This window comes from Meleagris gallopavo, chromosome 1, assembly GCF_905368555.1.
Source record: "Meleagris gallopavo chromosome 1, MGAL_WU_HG_1.1, whole genome shotgun sequence".
In the NCBI taxonomy this organism is placed as follows: domain Eukaryota; kingdom Metazoa; phylum Chordata; class Aves; order Galliformes; family Phasianidae; genus Meleagris; species Meleagris gallopavo.
The window spans coordinates 174,741,579-174,762,312 of record NC_139404.1 but is presented as its reverse complement, the minus strand read 5'-3'; the positions used below and the strand labels follow the sequence as shown (position 1 = coordinate 174,762,312).

Here is a 20,734-nt window from a genome sequence, read left to right as displayed (position 1 = left end):
TTCTCACTTTCTGAGGTCACCAGAACTCTACTGGGCCGATGGTTATCACACAGCAGTCAGCTGGTACTGCTGGCTGGGCAAGCTCTGCCCACACTGGGTGCTGGTGAGGATCACAGCATGTGTCCCCGAGGGCCTGCGGGTATGGAGCTGACCGGGTCAGGAGAGCCCTTGTGTGAGGACTGGGCTGCGAGTCTGGCTCCAGGAAAGAGAGCACGAGAGGTACTTCTCTGAGCAAGGAGTGGAGGACCACTGGCAGGGCTGGGTGCTGTGTTCCTCTGCCTGCCCCGGCCCTCGGGGTGCTCTGGGGAAGGACTGCTCAGGACGCTTTGGAGAACAACAGTACCGATGTTCCCGTGTCACTGGCTTGGTGCACCACCAGGCTGTCCTCTCCCATCACCCTGGAGCGCGCAGGTCCCATGGTAAATATCCTCCTGCAAACTGAGCTATAAAAGGGAAAAAGAGCAACGGAGAGTCCAAGGCTTCATTTTAAATCAGCTGTGTCTGTGTGACTTAGGTGTCAAAAAAAATCTCCCAGGCTCATTATAGTGAAGCCATGGTGAGATCACACAGCAGTTGTAGGAGAGAAGCCTGCCCACCTACTTTACAGGAATAGATGGCTCTCCACCTTCAGACAGCATTCAAACACCAGGCACACGCCGCGAGCCCACCAGCATTGCTCTTATCAGACACTCTCTTGTCCGTGGCACTAACAGAGGTGTCCCCATACCCAGAAGGTAATAAAAACCCAAACCGACCCTGACAGCAGCTTTGCAGGCAAAATGTCCAATGCATTCAATTCTGAGCTCTTGCTGCAAAACTTGTGGGGTGGATAAAACAAGCAAGCCTCAGTCCGTTGAGTTGCTTTAATAAAAGGTTTATTTGAAATATTTTTGTGCAGACATACAATAGTCAACAATGCTGTTCAAAGCTACAAATTCGCTAAGTTTTCAGAACCTTCTAAAAATATGAGTAAATGACCTTCATTTGTATTCAGTCTGGGAGGGAAACAAACCCCACTGCGATGCTGCACTGAAACAACCAGAGGACATTAATAGAAGGTGAAAATGGGAAGGCTTCTGGAGGAAAACCCACACAGCACCCAGCTCCCGCTGCTCTGCTGGGAGCCAATTAAGCGTTCCCCCACAGCACCACTCTGTGCTGCATACCCAGATTAAAACCTCTCCATCTGTAACAATATTTAAGCAATTTGAGCACAGATATGACAGACAAGTGGGCACATGACTCAGCTCAGTGATGAAAAAGATGTCGGTAAGGATCCTGTCACTCAGACTGCTGAACGTGTGACCTCCCGGACCGATGGCTGCACTCTGGGGCAGGTTTTCCCACACAGACCCACAGGGCTCGGCCACCTCACTGCTGGGGATCAGCCCAGGCCCTGCTCGAGGAGAGCTGGGACCTGCTTGGGGCTGCTTTCAGTCTGCGTGCTGCTGGTGGTAAGAGCAGTGTGTCTGCACTCACCTCCTAAACCAGAATATCAACCAGAAGGGCAAAGCAGTGCACACACAGCAGCTGTTCAACTCCATGTTTTCTAAGAAACCCACCAGATGTTTTGAAGGGGATTAATTTATGCCAAGACATCTGGAACATCTTCTTGGGGAAGCCACCCAGTAAGGTGGCCAGAACCTAAAACAATCATGTCTTTCTCTTGATGCTGGCTTTCTCTCCCTCAGCTTCATCACTCTTTAATTACAGGGGTGCTGACGTCACGGTTATGCACAGTGACACTTTGGCAATATTCTGGCTTTCCTTCACTGTTAGGCTTGGCATAACTGCCTCGAGCTGGGGGCTTGCCTACACCAAATTTGTCCTTTACCCACTTTAAGTTTCACTTCAGCATCCGTAGAGGTGCTGTGAGAGAAACTGCAGATTTCAAGCAGCATGCCTCACCATCATGCATAAAAGAAGATTGCAGAAGACGTTTACCTTCTGTCCACACCACAAATGAGTAGGCCCTAATTTGGCATGAAACAGCTCTCAGCCTTCAAGTAAAAAGGCTGGCCTTCCTGACCAACAGGCCCCCTCCACCTGCCCACGGGGCAGGAACCGGCCCAGGAGCACCACTGACAAGTTCTACCTGAGAAATCTGCTCCCTTGACAACCGAAGCCAACCAGTGTTCACTCCCTGCGTGTCCCTGGGGTAAACAACAGCCAGCAAGCAATCCTGTGAGCTGTCCCACCAACCAACCACTGGCGCCTACACTGGACAGCAGAGGCTGCTGGCAGCGACGTGTTCCCTTTCTCCAAGCTCAGGACCTAGCTTGGCGCCAGAGAGACGCTTCAGGAGATAAGAGCACTGCAGTGTGCCTACTCCCAGCAAGGAACCCAAGGAAGAAACTTTATCATGGCTCTTCAGGGATGGCCGCTCCCCTGTGAGCAGACACAGCGGTTCCTGCCCAGCCATTTCCCCCCCAGCTCCCTCATCCTTCCTGACCACCCATCCCAGAGCAGATGGCAGGCCAGATAACGCTCAGATCATCTGGGCTGCTTGCAGGTCACTGAGAAGCGATCACCTTTGGGATGCACCTTTGTGGCCAAGCAGCACAGGGCGCTCTCTAGTTTTCATTTGCAAACCAGGTGCAAAGCCTCCATTCATCTTATTGCCAGGTGAAAGTATGGTAAATTATTCTTTGCACCCATACGTGGCTTGCCTTTGTCATATATTGCACTGACGGATCCTGCTGCCTCCTCCAGACACAGCACTAGTGCTTACATGTAACAGCTGTTTAGTTGTGAGTGTGAGCAGGGACTGGTGCAGCCAGGCCAGGAGGCTGAGCACTGCGAGGAGCTGAGCTGCAGTACAGACCCTGGCAGAGCTGAGTGCAATGGTCTGTCCTGGAAGGGCTGGAAGATTCTTAGGCAGCCTGAGCCCAGGGGTACGGAGACTGAGCATGTGGGCAGTGCCACATTTCAGAAGCAGACTGCTGACCAAATGGAGCAGATACAGCACAGACACGGCCAATTTCTCCTCCAATCCATTATGGCTGGAAAGACCTGTTGTGTTTCCTCTTGTTGTCGTGTCCTGCTCAGCAGTAGGCTCAGTGAGAGGCCAGGAGTGTGCCCTGCAAACTGATGGAAGTTTAAGGCATTGAATGAGATGAGCCAAAACTAAGGTAAAATACACTCCATGCCATTAAACCAGGAATTTAACTGACAAGTCCAGTGTGCTGCTGAGGATGAGCACCTGCTGAAGGGCTGCTCCACTTCAAACCTGAGCTGTGAGGCATAATAGCAGTACTATCCCCAGAGTAGTTACAAACAAAATTAAGTCATTATTTATGAAATTAAGTCATTATTTATGAAATTATGACGTTATGGGAGAACGTCAATTGGGCATTACTGCACTGATGACTGGAGGCGATGCAAAACTATAGATGAGGTGCTTTAGCCCCAGAGGACAAAAGCTGTGGGACAGGAGCAGCACGGGAACCGTGTGCCTCCCCCAGGGCCTTGGGGGTGCCCACAGACAGCCCAGCTGCACTCAGCGTGCCCCTGGCCACCTCAGTCCCCAGATTTCACTTACTCCGGTCCACCCAAGCATTCCTTTCTTTATTTATGAGCATCAATTGTCTTCCAGCTAACACTCTCGAGTACACACTGCAAAAATCACACAGGCTTAGGAACAGAGGTGTTCCCTGCAGCATCTGCTGTGTGCTGCTGGTGGGGCAGGCTGAGCCTGCACACTTCTGGCACACATGGACAAGCGTGTGGGCTGGTGACGTGCCGACTAGTGAGGTTTGACTGCTATCTTAATTTACATCCCTACAGTTCGTGTTAACTCCAGACACAATTTCAGATACATTAGCAGCTTAGTTGGACTCGGATACTTCTATTGGTTATTTGCCATTTCTGCTTGACAAGTAATTCCTGACTTCCCGAGCTAGTCCCCCACTGCAAGGCCTGCAGCCCTGGCAGGGAAAAGGAAATGTCAGTGGGCTGCTCAGCACTGCCCAGCTCTCTGCTGCTCATTTGTTACGGGGTGGCAGCCAGAGGAAGGGCAGCTTGTGTGCAAACCATGACTGTGGTGTTACAAAAAGGAGCAATCAGATCCAGACTTAACTCAGGAAAATCGTGACTTCTTCCTGAATACTGAAAAAAACCCGAACTGAATCAAGCCCCACCACTGTGGTCAGTGCAGAGAGCTGCCGAAGAAACGCTTCTCTACTCAACCCCAGGTAGTTAAATCTGGACAGTCAAGCAGAAACGTCCCATTCCTTCTGCTCCACTACCCTATCTAGCTGATGACATCTCCATAGAGTGCTTTCAAAGGCTGCTGTTATTGCTATGTGCATTTGTGTTAATGAACGAGGAATCCTGTTGATACAGAACAGCTGCCTTTCTCCTGTTGTTAACGTGACACTTGAATACACCTAATCATTGTTCACAACAGCAAGCAACTCCAATATCCACCCTACAATGTATTACAACAGATTAATTCCTGTAATGACTCCAAAGAACAAGAAGAATGCCAGGCCTTGACCTGGGTGGGCTCCACAGGATTAACTCAGATAGAGATTAAGGCCTTACAGTGATGATAAAGCCTGACCCGCCAACCCCGGTGTCACATACTGTATAGCCGTGTGACAAACCCCATGTGTAATTCCCATTGAGCTGATATCCAACACACGTACCTCGATCCAAGCCCCCACTCACTCGAGGGAGGGTTTGTCTTCATGCCCCCTTCTGACCTCAATTTACAGAGAGGTCACAGTGATGCGCCAATAAAATAAATCACATCGGATGGCAGCTGCTCCTCCCCAGCACCTCTCATTGGCTCTGTAAAACGTTTGTTGGACCAAGTCAAGAACAGAAAAGACTCCGGGATCCCTTCTATTTTCTGCTCAACACATTTATTTGCCCTTCTCCATTATTCAGAGGTTTTTAAAAGTTTTTTCCGGTATCCTCAAGAAAAACCTCCAAATTGTTTACATACCAATGTTTAGTGTGTGGCTTAGAATACAAAGAGTGAGCTGATCTCACTTTGTCTCAGCAGGAAGTTAATTTTCCTTAGGGTGCTACACAAGGAAGAAGCAGTTAGCAGTTTTGGGGACACCTCACATTTCCTAAAAAGATTTCGCTTCTAAATGAAAGAAACTGTTTAACAGGTAAGATCAGGATTAAGATTTGCAAGCTCCTGGGATCAGGTTTAGCCTCCCCTTATTTATTTTCTCCCCTAGAATTCCTGCCTTTAAACAAAAGTAATCTCCCAGAAAAACACGCACACGCACACACTTGGCCCCTCGACATTCGCGCCTATGGCAAAATTATTTGCAATTTCCCCTTACTGCATAATTGTCTCATTAGCACTGCAGAAAGAAGGTGATGACTTTTCCTTCTGTGCCATCAACTTAATCCAGGAGCAATCCCGCCTGGTGACACAGGAGCCAAACCTTCTTCTTAACATGGGAGGGGACTCGGGCCCCTGAGGTGGCATTGGGAACCAGCCTGCCACTGGAGTGCCGGCATTCACTCACAGCCTGTCAGCGAGGTGAAGCCAGTGCGCCAGGCTGTTTTTTTTTTGTTTTTTTTTTTTCCTTTTTTTCCTTTGCTAAGCATAAATATTCATATTCAAATTGCTTTCGGATATATTTAAATCAACAAAAGTTCTGGATGACGGTCAATAGGGCAAGAAACAGCGCCAACTTTTTAAACGCACAGATGTAGTATATACATTAACCACAAAACCTGGCTAGAACACAGCAGTATTTACTTTATGCTATTCAGAAACGTGGCTTGGCGACTAAAATTAATAGAACTTGTCTGGAGGACAGCATAAGCTTTCTAAGAGCTCTTTCAGCTTTAAATTATGCCCCAGTTTTCCCTCTTTTTCCATGGTGCCAATGTATGCAGCAGCACGCTTGCCCCTCTCACAGAGTGAGTCAGTGAAGGCAGCGTTCCTCCCAGGGCTTGCCATGCAGAGGGCGGGCAGCCTGCGGACGGATCTGCTCTAGAGAAGGGCCCGCTCTGGCCGCACAAACAAACAGCAGCTCTTCTCTCCACAATGAGCAGCTCTGTGTGCACATGCACACACATGCATGTTAACCTTTCCTAACTTCCCCCAGCCCGCCCATCCCACCTGGCCGGAGGAACGCCTCTGTAGGATCACAGCACAAGGTGCACACGCTCTTCTGTCTACAGATGTGAAAAGCTTCTACCTCTCTGTTCCTACTGGTTCATTCTATTGTTAAAATGGGAATGGGATAATGGAGGGAAATCCCAGGCTAAATCTGAAGTGCATATCGAAATATAACCTGCAGAATTATCTATGTGAGTTCCTTTTTGTGAGAATGCCATGCGCTCCACACAGCTGCCTGGCAAGCTCTCCAACTCCCACAGCCTGACTGTGCGAGTAAGCTATTAATCTGTTTTCAGAAAGCTAAGATAGAGCCCTAATAAATCCTGTAAGAGGGCAAGAAGTATTCTATATAATTCATTGCTATTGTGTTATCCTGTCATAAGAAGGCAAGTAAGCATTTTTAGCTACAGATTGTGTTTCCACTGCAATCAAAATTTTTATGCCAAATTGTCTGTTAAATATTTCAGTCAAATCTAGTAATCAGTGAATGCTGGAGGGAATAAAGTCTACATGCAGCCGTGTGCTCCTGGTCTGTATGTAACAAAACAGGAAATCTCAGCACCCTGTTCCAATTAAGCAAAGGCTGATTTCTCATGGAACATAAATTTTCAGCTTTTCTCCCAGAACAACCTTATGCTGATGCTTTAAACAGTGGTAAAACATTGTTTTTAATTTCACACCTCACGTAGCACAGTCAAATGCTTCATAACAACATAAACAAAACTTTAGGCAGAGCTTAGCGACTGAAGTCAAACAATGATTTCCCCCCACAATACGTACTACTCGAGGTTTGCAGGGAGAATACAGAAACGTGTTGGCTAAGGCCACAGAAATGAGTTCTCTGGTGTTTTGGTTGCTGCTGCCAACCCTAGTCAAGAATGTGTTAAGAGTGGATGCATTGATCCAAATCCCATTATTCCTACCACCCATCAAGCAAAGAATCATCATTTATTCTATTTCTGTTCTCCTTTTGGTTGTGTCGTAGGATCGAACAACTTGTGACTGGGAGACAACACCGTGTTCTTCTTGAGAAAACGCATATCCATCTGAAAAAGCAAAGGAAGAAGAAAAATCACTGGAGTTCAGCTCAAGGGCACAGCCTGTTTTTACCAACAGTTTTAGGCATCACTGAAATTACAATACAGACAGGAATGATCCTCATTTCTATGCTGCACTTCTGTCATCTACGGCTGTGCCCACGTGGTTGCCTGCCAGCTCTGTCTTCCTGCTCCCTCAAAGGCCACATTAGTGTACATGGTCAACATTTCCTTCTGAGCTGACCTAGCTAACAAACTTTGCATAAATTTTGGACACCAGCTTGACTCCCACAGTAGCAGAGCTTCTTTAAAGACTGAACAGGCAGGTGGAGATTTGCATTTTTGGTTGACGCTATCGTCTGCTTGGTATCTGTGGTCTTCCTGGAGGAACACAGAAATGTCTACACCACAGCTGGATCTGAGTCACATCTTCCTAAGTCCATTCAGGAATTTCTTTTACTTTTTTAACAAGTTCCCAGGTATCACCTGACAAATTGCATTGAGAAACTCTTGGCTAGTCACCCAAATCTTGAAGAAAAGAAACTTCAACATATTATGGAGGTCTCTATTTTGCACAAGTTAATTCTGTGAGCTAACATAATCTCCCTAGAAATTACTCAGATGAGAAGAACTACGTGTTTGATTTCTTTTAAAGCACCGTGGACAACACAAGTGACTTCTCTGACATCATCTGCAAAACACCACTACTGGTAAAACCATCACAACAACTAATGGACCAAGAGTGAAACTCAAAACAATATTAAAATCAGACATGAATTTACAGAAAATTCTGAACAGAGCAAAGCACAGTATTCTCTGTGACACAGAGAAAGGATCCTTTCGCTGTGAGAGAATGAGTAGTCAGAATGGAAAAGATTTGCATTGTTTCAAAATACAGAGAAAATGTCACAGGTTACACAGAGCCTGATAAGGCTTTGTAGTAACAAAGTAGGCAAGAGTTAGCAGGTGAATTCTGCCTAGGAGAACCTAGGAATGATACCACGGCCCTGGAAGTGGGAGCTCATGAACTCTGAAATCCTACCTCAAAGCCACCCCTGGATGAGAGATGCAGCACCAGGTAAGGGAGGACAGATGTGCCAAGTCCTACCCAGAGATGTAGTTCAGGAGTCCTCCCTTAACAGGCTCAAGCCATATTCCCTCTGGATCATGTACCCAGAGAAAAAAAGGCTGAAGAAGGATACGAAGGAGACCTTGCTGGGAAGAGAGTCTTGTTTAGTTACTCGGGAGGGTCTTCTCTCACAGAATGGGGGTCAACATCGCCTCTGGAGCCACAGGGACTTTGCTGAAGGTCTGAGTTCAGAAGGCAGAATGTACCCTACCTTAGCAGAAGAGCACACTAGCAGAAGATTAACTGACCTGAACCACAAGCACAGCAGGAAACTTTTGTTAGCAGACGGAGGAGGTTCAAGTAGAAATACATCATCCAGAACTAAGAGCAATCACATTTCCCACTTGGAGTGATTGTAACACTGTAGGAACTTCAATTTCATTACATGACTGATCCTGGCATCACTATTCATTTTTCCTGAGCCATTCCATGCCAATATACATACAGCTACAGAGGTACAGCTTGGGCTTTCCTGTCTCTAGCTGAAGGTTCACAAAGTATATTCATGAAATACAACTCTTTTGGAAAAACTATGTGCATCCTGTATAACTGCAAAGGAAATATTTACAAAACAGGCCTTCATTTAAAAAAAGGCGGATTCACACCCACACAAATAGCTCTGGTGGGATTGTTCCATTTGAAGGAATAGCCTCCTGTTAGTTTTTTGGCAAAATTCTTGATGGAAAGTCAGTTTGGTCAAAGACTTCAAGGTTAAGCCCTAACAGCCTGGCAGCTGTGCTCCATAACTTGGTGTGCATTGAGATGGCTTTGCCATACTGGCTTACCAGTAGGACCAGTAGATTCAGTAGATTCAACTGCTGTAACTACTGCAGAAAACACTGCCTGCTGCACAACTGTGTGCAGCCTGTCAGACTTAGGTATTTTTCCATTACCTGCTTATTTCCAGTGCTACAAAACAGCTAGGCAGAACAACTACTCTGCAAAGCCAAAGCAAAATGCAGTCAGATAAAGACATTTAACACACATCAGCAGAAAATACCTTAGCCTACGAATTTTTGCTGGATTAAGATGAGCACTGGTTAAGAATACCAGTGGCATTCCTACGTCCTCATGTTCTTAATCCACTCCAAAACATCAGCAACAATGTTTTTCTCAATGTTTCTTTGTCAGGGGAAAGTACTTGCACCTAGCCCCTAGTCAGTGAAAACATCTGGCAGTATATTTAAAGCTTTTACCATTGATCTCTACACAGCAAGATCATTTCACACTATACTTTTAATTCGTATAATGATTAAGCTTGAGCTTCAAGCTGCTCAGGCAGCTGTCTGTGCGCTGCACAACAAGAATGCTGTGAACACTCACGTCCCATTCACATTCTCCATTTCCACTGCTTTCAGACCCCATCCAAAAAGAATGACAGTTTCCACCAGCCAGTTACTAGGGAACACTTCGGAAGTTTGAACTTTTCCCCGAACCCTGGCTTTAAAACCACACCTTGGAGCCTGCCCGCAGAACAAGGCTCCCATTGTTCCAGCCCCAGGACGGAGTGCGCTTCTTAGGGGCTCTGTGGCCACAGCCACTCAGGGCTGCTGCAGAAGGAAGAACCTTTGTCCTCAGAGACCTTCTGTTAACAGAGGGAAGGAGCAGTTCTAAATCTCCGTCAGCCTGGCTCATTTGTTAAGCAGAGATTCACATACATTCTCATCAAATCTAAGGTTTCGTTGGTACCCGATACTATCAGGCAACCTAATGAATTTTAAAAGAATTCTGGTGTTTTGCTTTTTTTCTTTTAAAGCTTTGATATTCTATTAGTAGATCAGAATCTAGGCTCCAATCAGGTTTCTAATTTAACAGAATCATTTTCTGTTCCCTGCAATGACCATTCCGGTCTGTGCAATGCTAGATTAGAGAAACCCTCTCTGCACACATCCCAAATGTGCAGAGCGCACTGCTCCATCTCAGCAGCTCACTCGTGCAATAGCTTCTGAGATGGGAATCAGAGAGCAGGGTGCTGGACTACGTGATCTCCAGAGGTCCCTTCTGACCCTGCTATTCTGTGATAGCTTGAAAATCTGCTCATTGAAAGACTATGCACAGTTTTACGTTCTTCAGAGATTTATTTTAGAGGCTCACTGCTCCTTGTGCTCATCTGATACACCTGAACTGCTGGGTTTGTTGAACAAACACAGGTTCTGGCTGGGAGCCTCCCAGAAATCTTTCCTTCCTGAGCATTTCACTATTTCATACACACAGCAGTGTGCAGTTCAGCATAGCCCGCAACGTAAGATGCCTTGTGCCATCATATTGTTTGTCTTGGGAGAAAAACACCCAGATTTAAATCCGCTAAAATGGAAATGAACTGTAAAAAAAAAAACCCTTTAAAAAGTGCTGTGTCTACCAAAATCTGTACAACAAAACAAAAATCAATGTTGGAGTATTGCTTGGCCAGTCAAATTCCTTCTCAGGCCAAACACCGTTGTGCACGGTTTTTTAAGGAGACTTAATGAGATGTTACAATTCACGCCTCCCAATTAAACTGTAAATACAAACTCAGCTTTGACTTCTCAGGGAACCCTCTTCCACTGATCTTGGGAAAGCAAGAGCTGCTTTAAATCTTCTATATTCTGACTGATGCTTACAGAAATCATTCATTTCCCTGCTGATAAACCATGCCTGTGTTTTCTAAAGGACCCAAGAGGAATTCCTGACAAATGGCCCCATCTCTGTTTTCCCAGATACTAACTTATGGGTATGTGCATGTAAAATACAGGGCCAGATGCCTCGGCATCGATTCTAAACTAATTTTTCCCACTTCTTTTCCTTAAGATGATTTTAAAATATAGTCATATTACTCAACAGTCAACAAATACGTAGCTGCCTTGTAAAAAAAATAGAGATACTATATTTCCAACACATGTAAGATAGTAGGAAACGAAGTTTTAAAAGCTTCTGAAGTAGCTACCCTGTTGTGTTTCAAATCAAAATGCACCAGGAGTAAAGTGAAAGGAAGAAGGTGTCTGCTAGTGGAAAATAAATGGTAAGATTAGAGTCCTCAGCATGAACACATTATTATTATTTATTATTCGTCAGCCCCCATGCTGTGAAACAAACCTCAGCTGACAGGTGTTTTTTTCCCACTGATTAATAAGGTGCAAACCATGCGCCCTGTGTTCACATTTACTCTATGCAATGAGCATATACCGTTGAAGGAAGAGGGATTTTCTTTGCAAACGGAGGAAATCTGGGCCAAGCACGTTAATCCTCATTCAAGCACGGCACTCTGCATTTAAAGAGGAGTTCTGCCAGAGCAGTGCTTAATAGGAGGATTCCGCTCTGTTTGTAAGAGCATGCAGAGACAAGTGACAACTGAACACTGACAGGGTACTCTGAATTATGAGAGTGAATCTGCACTGGAGAGATTGTATTGGGCATTCCTTAGAGACAGCCAAGGATGAAGGCACCTGAGCAAATGGGACGGCACCACCCTCCTGTCCTGCTGGTGAGGCTCTGGGGACAGGTGGCAGAGGCCAGTCATCCAAGGAAGACAGGGGACTCAAGAACTGTCTTTGGTATCCAGAGAGCTTATCTAAAGGAGCTGCTAATTCCACAAAGTCAGAGCTAAAAAAGAAAAGACAGTAACTGCAATGGAGACTTGGCTTGCTTCGCTTATGCTTTAGGAAAGGGGTGGCTCACCAACAAAAAGCTATGAGACACATTGAGCAAGCTCCTCTTTCCCACCCACCATAGGGCTGTGCAGGCTTACCCTCTGTCGTCTTTCCCTGCCACTGTAGACCACCAGAAGTAGCCTTGAAACTGCTTGCACTATTTTTCTAGCACTTATCTCCATATGACTGAAACGAATTTATACAGGCATCGCTTCCTCACCAAAAAGTTGGAAACATTTTTTGTCAAAAGTTCATCTCAAACCAGTACTGCATCTTTACCATCTGTTCTAGGAAGTCTAACCTCATTTTTCTTCCTCGCTGGGACCAAAGCAGTTGATTTGCTTAAGCCTTTGTCAGCTCTAACTAAACAAACCATTTTCATGTTTTATATGCAAGTGTCAGATTCCGACCTGAAGTCACACAAGCGATTTTTGGAAGAAGTGGCCTTCACAGGCTGAGAACTTGGAGCCTGGCAATAACACACAAACAGTTCAAGACTTCAAACACAGTACACGTAGTGTGATTTAAGATATTGGCCCAGCAAGTCAAGGCAACTGCCCTATTCATCAATTCTTTGCTTTGAAGATTTCCAGCATTTACTAAACAGTTATACAATTTAGGGTTGTGAAAACAGCACATATGTCCTCTGAATTTCACATGGCCTTGTACATGCAGCAGCTATGAAACATTTGAAAATACATTTGACAAGAGATGATGGAAATTTTAAAGAATCGTGGATATGCTGTAGAAACCTAACAGCTTCACAATCAAATTTATGTTCACATGAAACAGATTGCTGACTGTAACTTGTCCTGACTGCACTGACTGATTTAGCACTTCAGCTAGTTACTGAACTTAGAGTTTATTTCAATGTCTCATTTTTCTTTCCCAATAGCAATTCGCTTATACTGATATGTGCACCACCAAACTAAAAGCATTTATCAAGTCTGACCATTCACTACCAGTGTATCTCCTTTCTGCACTGTGGTGTCTACAGCAGACTTCCTTGACAGTAATTTTTTAATGTATTTCACCAATTCCTTCTGCCAATCATCCTCCTTGGAATTCCCTCACAGAACATGTTTGTGTGCCCACAGCAGAGCTGCAGTCAGTGTCCCTGTCTCCCTGACTCAGAGGATTAGATGCTGGAAAGAGCACGTGGTCTTGTGCTCTTGGCACATCGATCTCCTTTGCCAGGAGCAATGAGATTGATAACTAAAGACCCTATATCCTACTGATAGCAACATCCTTACAGCTGTTTTGTAAAGGACAAAGACAAGCAGATTCATCAGTGTCCCACCCATTCTGACCAAATTCCCTGTGGAAAACAAGGATACCTCAAGCATCTGAGTTCTCAAATCCCAGCCTTGCCGCCATGACATGAACCACATTTCTGCCACAGAAAACAGTACAGTCAACAAGTGAGTTTCCAGTTAGCTGTCTGGGAGTCTTGAGCAGTCAGTGGTCTAACTTCTCATTGCAACAGTGATACAAAACCCAAATCCCCAGTGCCTGCCCCTTGCCCTCAGAGCAGCAGTGCTGCATGCATGGGGTTACTTCCTTAATAAGACGAGCAAAAAAACCCAGGTCTGGCAGATAGAGGCCTGTCATGTGTTCCTCCAGGAAGATGAATAAATGGATGACTTCAACACCGGCAAGAAATGCAATTTATTCCAAATAGCATCACTGAGGAGGTGTGAGGTCACCTCTCCTCCCTACAGAGGACAAAGAGGGAGAGGAGCAATGCAGCTCTGCATGCCACAGCTTTCCTCATCAGACACATACATAACTCCCATTCGGCATCCGGCAATATCACTGTATTCTCAGCTAACCACAACTAATAAGACTTTATGAATAAAGAAGCCGTTTCTATTTAAGCTAGGCTCTATCACAACATTTATTTTATCCTGCAGAGTTTTTGATTTCACAGCATTCTTGAGACTATCAGGATTTTACATTTATAGAATCTGCATGTTGGGATTTTGTCATCTGGGCCCGTTGATTGAATCCTAGGGAATTATGCACATTTGAGCTCTGCTTGCCTAGGGCCAAATACACTAATTCCACTTCCAAATCTATGTCTCCTGGTTGGCAGCTCAGCTTCTGCACTAGATTATCTTTTCCTACAATTTAATTAAAATGTAATCACCTTTCGCTTCACTCATCTGGGACTGACTGCAGTGCAACACACAAGTGTACACAAACCATTACTTACGTGATACACTTTGCTGGACAGAATGAGCACGGAAAAGGCTCGGAGGAGTTTTCCTGCCGAGCCTTTTTAACAGATGATCACGTTCGTTCACGCTGAGGGAAAGAAAAAAAAAAATCAGTGAGTAACCAGATAATTTTAAGATAAATGTCAGCTGTACTTAAAGTACTTGTCAGCTTTGGCTTTGTCAGTATTTGAGATGGTGGCAGCATGAAAAAATAAACCTTTCCCTTAAACTGCACAATACTCATAATACTTTCTAATAATGGGAAACCCTTTCTAAGGCCACTTTTTAAGGATTACATTTAATTCATCCATCCCTAATATCACAGTCATTGTGATTTCTGAATGTAAGACATGTATAAATTGTTACAAGCCATATCAAATGTCCAACATCAAGTGGTATGGAGCACCTCAAAGGAGATCTCTTTCTAGTATTACGTATACAAAGGATGGCACGCACCAACTGCCGTAGAGAGAAGGAGCAATAGGTTGTAGCTTAGCACATGGCAAGAGGCCTCTATCACACCTGCAAAAGTACCTGAAATAACTGAAGGCAGCACCATTGTTGACTTCTAAAGATTTTCATCTCCATTCTTGGAGAAAAAACTTTCAATTCAAAAGTCCCCTTTGCTTTACACACCTCATATTAGAAACCTGAACTTACCAACAGTAAAAACACAAGCTGAAGGCAAAAAATATGTATTTCAAGCAGTTGAAAGAAAAAACTAACTGGATTTAACATATACATGCATATCATTAGAGCCACTATCCACTCTTAAGTTTTACAGCCACTACTCATTTCATCAAGAACTGTATGTCCAGAATAGACAATGGCTAACATCCAGACATTTCAGAGCACTTCTCTACATAAGCAAGTGGCGAAAGTGCAACAGAAGACAGCGTAGGTGTACAAATCTTGCTGGACTGAGGCGTCCAGGAACTGTTGTATATCAGATGATTAAGAAACACGTATTACAACCTACTGTTGTTGAAAGCTGTGGCTCTGGGCCACTGGTCTAGTGGCTGGTAACCCTGCTCACAGCAGGGGGGTTGAAACTAGATGATCGTTATGGTCCGTTTCAACCTAGGCCATTCTATGATTCTATGATGATTCTGTAAAGTTCCTGTAAGATGGGGTTGTTTTTTTCCCTGTCTCATACTTGTTCCTAACACTGAGATGGCAACACTGCAGATGTCTATTCTGCAGCCGCTTGCAGCGCCTTTGTTCCATTTACACCACATTTATGCTGCCTGCTTCCATTTCCAGTCTGCTTGTTCTTTCATGTCCTCATTCACAAGTAATTCCACTGGTTATGCCATAAATGTGGGCACACATTTGAAAGGCGAACACTGGTATCTTTTTTGGGTTAGATTACAAGTTCACATATATTTGGTATATGAAATGGAAATCCCAGCAAGCACAGCTGCCGCTGCCAACAAGCTCACAACAGCTTTAAACAAACAACTCCCTTTCACTGAAGCAATTTGCTAACTTCAAACAAGAAAGTAAGCAAAGAATCTCCGATACGTCTATAATGTGTAACCCAGTCATGCAGGCTTATATTCCACTTAGTATTCCATTAGGTTAATATCCAGACGCACAACTCATTTAGTGAGTAACAAGATGCCCATGAAAGAAAGGGAGGAATCCTCCTTTTTTTCTTTTTCTTTTCTTTTCACTTTTTTTCCCCTGTGATCTGTAAGTCCAGCCAGCCAGGTTAAGAAATCCTTTGGACCTTTCCTATAAAATCTTTATTAACTGTCAACATTTTCAGATGATTGGTTTCTTTCCCTCCTTCACTGGTCAGAGCAGAATCATGCCTGCAACAGATACAGTAGGTAGCTTTTCCTGTCTGCAGCCAGTTTTATTTCCTTGGTAGCATTTTCCTTCAATAGTAGTTGGAAGCAAAACTAAAGACACTAACTGAGAGTATCAAAAAACCTGGAAGAGCTCACTTGGATCATGAGACCTGCATGCATTCAAAGAGAGAATTACAGTTTTCCACTAAAAACAGAGATGCAGTATGGAAGCTTCTGAAGATCTTGGAAGATCCAACTTAGAAAAAAGACTGGCTGCCTGAAAGAAAACCAAGAATACAAAGGAAAACCCAACTGCAGTAGGCCTGCAGCAGAATAGAAAGCATACTACAAAGGGTCATCACAGAAGAGGATGGCAGCTACGAAGTGAGACATGAGATTTTCCTAACTTAAGCTTAAGAAGTTGACAGCCTCCAGAAACCACCATTGGTGGTGTGTTCGCTACCCAGCAATGCGATGCTCAGCAGAGGACTGCCAGCTCAGCTGGGAGTGCACAGACCGTATGTGCAGCAAACAATCGGAATCTAGAGGTGGTCTGTGACTGAGAGAAAGGGGACACCTGCCCATCTTCTCCATACCCATCTAAGCAAGAGACCAGAGGCCTGGATGGACTGCTTAAAAGTGATGGCAAATAAGTTTATGGATTTTTATACATTAGCTAAACACAGTCCTGGGAACAACAAAAAACATGCAGCCATTGTGTTTTCTGCTTTGATAAAGGAATTTGAGAATATGTTTCGAGACTGCAGAAAAAAATCATCCATTTTTTGGTTTATTTGCAACTCTATTTTCAGTTAACATAAATACACTACTTGTGAATTTTCAACTGGAATGCAAAGAGAGTTGCAATCCAAAACCTGATCATCTCTTTAACAAACTTTTATAAGTCTTCTTATCAGAGAGATATTTTCCTCACATCACAGTCAGGCCTTACTTGTGTCATCACTTTTTGGCATTACATACATTTGTGAACAACTACGTTGAAGGATGAAGTACAGGAAGAGTAGAATTTCATCAAAAATCTCTGATGAACACCTCGAGAACTCACTACAAATTGCAACCACTGCCATTGAATCCAACTGATTAGTTCTAACTGCACTAGTTTCACAAAAATAAGGTCACATATCCCAGCAGTTTTATGGTTTTATTGCTCTCTTTTTTACATGTTTTAATAAAAAAAACATTAACAATTAAAATAAGTTTTGTTACTTTATATACATTAACTGTAGTATATATTTAAAGAGGGCTGTGCTGAAAGTAATGCCTCCTATGTTATTCTGTTGGCCCACAATGTCAGAGGCGGATGTTGGTGGTATGGCAGAAGAGGCTGAACCTTCCCACCAATATCCCATTACATGTTGTTGCTATGTGACAGATGGCAGCAGAGAGGCAGTCTGACAGAATGGCATCTGATACGGAAGTGCATATGAGGCACTGAGTTCCTCTTTGCAGAAAATATGGCACCCAATGACATTCATTAACACTTGCTGAACTTTGATGGAGACTGAACAGTGGATGCGAGCACAGCGAGGCAGTGGGTAGTGCATTTCAGTGGTGACAACAGTGACAGTGGGTCAGCTCTGCTGCAGACTTTTAAGAGCATGGCACGTAGGCTCTTGATCATTCCTGGCAAAAATGAATAGTTCGTGGTGGTGACTATGTGGAAAAATAATGTTTCCTAGTTGACAATTTGCACAATCAAATGGTCTTATTGTGTTCTTTTATCCATTCCATGGGAATAAATAGGAAGCACTATTTTTGGAGTGACCTACATATATATGGCCCAAGACAGTCCTGGCCCTCTTCACTCACTGTGGCTCAGACAAGCCAAAAGGTTGAACGACCATGCTCTAAGTGCAAGCCATAACTAAATATACTGCATGTTGAGACCTATCAAGCAGTATAAAATGAATTCCTAACATCAGAAGTAAATGCAATACAACTCTTCTGAAATTGATGAGTATGATTTATTAAAAGGATTAGATCTTCCAGTAGAAAGCGTGAAAGGAAAGTGAAGCTGAAAGGACTACTTAACTAGACCAAAGTCTGCACTGATACCAACTCAGTCCTTGCTTTCTTCTGCTACTAGCAGATAACAAAAAATAAAGACTTCTCATTGGTCTCCCTTCACAACAGTGCAAAACTAGTGATGGCCTCAGATTCCCAGACATATTAGTCCTTGCCCACAAATGTACTGCTTGTAAATCAATCCTGAGTATTAGCTCTGATGATTCTAAGTGTTAAATCTACTTTCCAGACATGGAGAGCCAGCAAAGAAACCTTCCCACCAGAGTCTAAGGATGGCATCTTCAGATGCATCACAGTAAAAGGGTAAAAAAGAGAACGTGAGATCATACGGTGAATACTGGATATGCTTGTGTTTATACTCAGGACCTAAAAAAGGTGTCAGAGTGAAAGAAATCACAAACCCAGATATCCTGATGGGAGTCAATGACCCGGAAAGTGACAGTGAAATATGCTTTACTTGGTTGGTTAGTGACCTCAGGAGGAGTAAGGGAGAAGCTTCATCTATCTGTAATTACATGAAGGACAGCACGCAGACAGAATGCTTTGAACTAAACAAATCAATAGTTGCTCAGAACAAAAACAAGCAAAAAAAAAAAAAAAAAAAGCCCCAATTGAGAGGGTTACTTTGAAAAAACAACTCAAAAAAGTAATTATTCATGTCATAGAAAACTAGACTCAGTTGCTATCAACAATAAAAAATACCATGCACAAGAAATACCTTTGCAATGGCTTCCTAAATGGGATGAGATTACTTCAGTCTGCCTGAAAGTCTATGCTAACAACATTACACAAATTCATTAAGCATATGACAAAATAAACGATAAACTAAAAACATCATCTTATTTTTCCATTCCATGAATAAAATAACTCTTCCATTTTTGCATCTGAACTGCTCAAAGATGTCAAAAGAGATCTTCATTTTATTTTTGTGTGTTCCCTTCTTGCTCTTCACAAAAGCAAACAGCTCCTAAATCCAGGCAGCAAACATCTGGCTTTACACATTCAAATAAGGAACACCAAAACAAACAGAATAATTCAAAGCTGACCACAACGTCCTGCTGGCTCATTTGCTCAAGTAATTAAAAAAAGATGAGCTTCACCACCAATTAACCTACTGAGGACTAATTAGCGTTAATGAGGATTTGCGGTACTTGGTATAGCTTGACCCAGAATGTCCTCCCCAGTTCACTAATTGGCTGGTGGCAAAGCAGGGCTCACAAAAAAGGGAAGGTTAAAGTGGATGCAGGTGTCTCTTAAAATTGGATCTTCCCTGAGAAAACATAGGCACAGCTGAGCTTAAAAAATTCAGGGCTCCTCTTCTCTCCCATGAGTTGAACTGCTATGAAATGAGCTTGTGTTTTGTTATGATTTGCTAATGGAGATGGAGAGCACAGGCATGAGAAATGGGCAAAGATACTTGGTTGCTCTTGTTTTTACTTGCTGCCCTTATGGATTATTCAGAAGTCAGACAGACACATATGAAATGATCTGGTTGTGTTTCCTGCCTTTCTTAAAGGCAGAATTGGGTTATTAGTGCAGCATTCCTAGGGCTGCTAAAAACTATGTAAATAACAGAGAAATGCATATCCCAGCTGCTGCCCCTCTGCCTTGATAGCACCCGGTGAACCCGTGGCAGAGGCACAGCCATTCAGTGCAAGACACCCAGTGTCATCTTCATGGGTAGGGCCAGAGGACAAGCAGGATGCTCTTTCTGTCATGTAAATAGCTAGAGACTATAGATCCATAGAATAGTCTGGGTTGGAAGGGGCCTTTAAGATCATCTAGTTCCAAGCCTCCTGCTATAGGCAGGGACACCTCCCTCTAGACCAGGTTGCTGACAGCCCCATCCAGCCTGGCCTCGAATGTCTCCAGGGAGGGAGCATCCACAACCTCACTGGGTAACCTGTTCCAGTGCTTCACCATCCTCACAATAAAGAATTTCTTCCTGATATCTAGTCCAAATCTATCTCGCTATATGCCCTTATGAAAAGTCACTCCTCAGCTTTCCTGTGGGCTCCCTACAGGTACTGGCCCTTTGCCCTACTCTCTGGAGGTGCTCTATCATCATTTCTTCAGTTCTATGCTATTGCTGTGGCATTAGCAATAGCTAAATCATTGTATGGCTTGGTTTAAACCAGAAAACACTGCAAAGTTCAGGTTGAAATTCCACTCTTCACTCCACAGTGCTCCTCCTACCCACATGCACTCTCGAATGACACAGTGATAAACTGACATTTAGCACTTTTTTTTTTCCCACTCACACATTCTGTTAAATATCTCGCTGTCCAAGCAGTCCTGGCTGCTTACATTCATTTCCTGTTGCAAGTAATTCTTGCAACTCACTGTAATTGTGCTACAACAGCAGGGAGGAAGGGGAAAAGAAAATTTCTGCATAACATCTGACTGTGGCTGAGCGAGTTAAAAGATTAAAAGTTTCTGTCCCTGTCATCCTAGATTTTGAGGAGAGAGAAGAATACTCTTCTCTTAATTTTTAAAATTGATGTTCCAAAGAGTGACTTACACAAAAACTTGCAGTTTCTTTGTTGACATTCTTCCATCTCTGAAAGTTGCATCAGCATAAAATATTAAGAGAAGGAAAAAAGGTCTGAAACAATCAGACGTGCTCAGCTTTGATCAGTCATAATCACCAAACCACTTACAAGCAGATTGTTGATTTTCATTTCAGTCTCTTGGTTCTCAGATTCCTTATAGTTTCTTCTAAACGTTAATCAGAGGTTCAGATGTGATTAATTTTATGTCAGCATAACCTGACACAGATCCCTCCCT

At 43.8% G+C, this 20,734-nt stretch overlaps 1 protein-coding gene across 5 annotated transcripts in view; it reads right to left on the bottom strand.

Annotated features, from left to right (window-relative positions):
- Positions 1-858: 858 nt before the first annotated feature.
- Positions 859-20,734, bottom strand: part of ATP8A2 (ATPase phospholipid transporting 8A2) — a 323,927-nt gene continuing 304,051 nt past the window's right edge. For all 5 annotated transcript variants that reach the window (XM_085216143.1, XM_085216142.1, XM_085216144.1 and 2 more), the window contains 2 exons: positions 14,102-14,193; positions 859-7,140 (listed from right to left, as the gene is read on the bottom strand). In XM_085216143.1, coding sequence (XP_085072269.1) covers positions 7,043-7,140; positions 14,102-14,193 — 190 coding nt within the window. In that variant the 3' untranslated portion in view covers positions 859-7,042. The remainder of the gene's footprint in view (positions 7,141-14,101; positions 14,194-20,734) is intronic.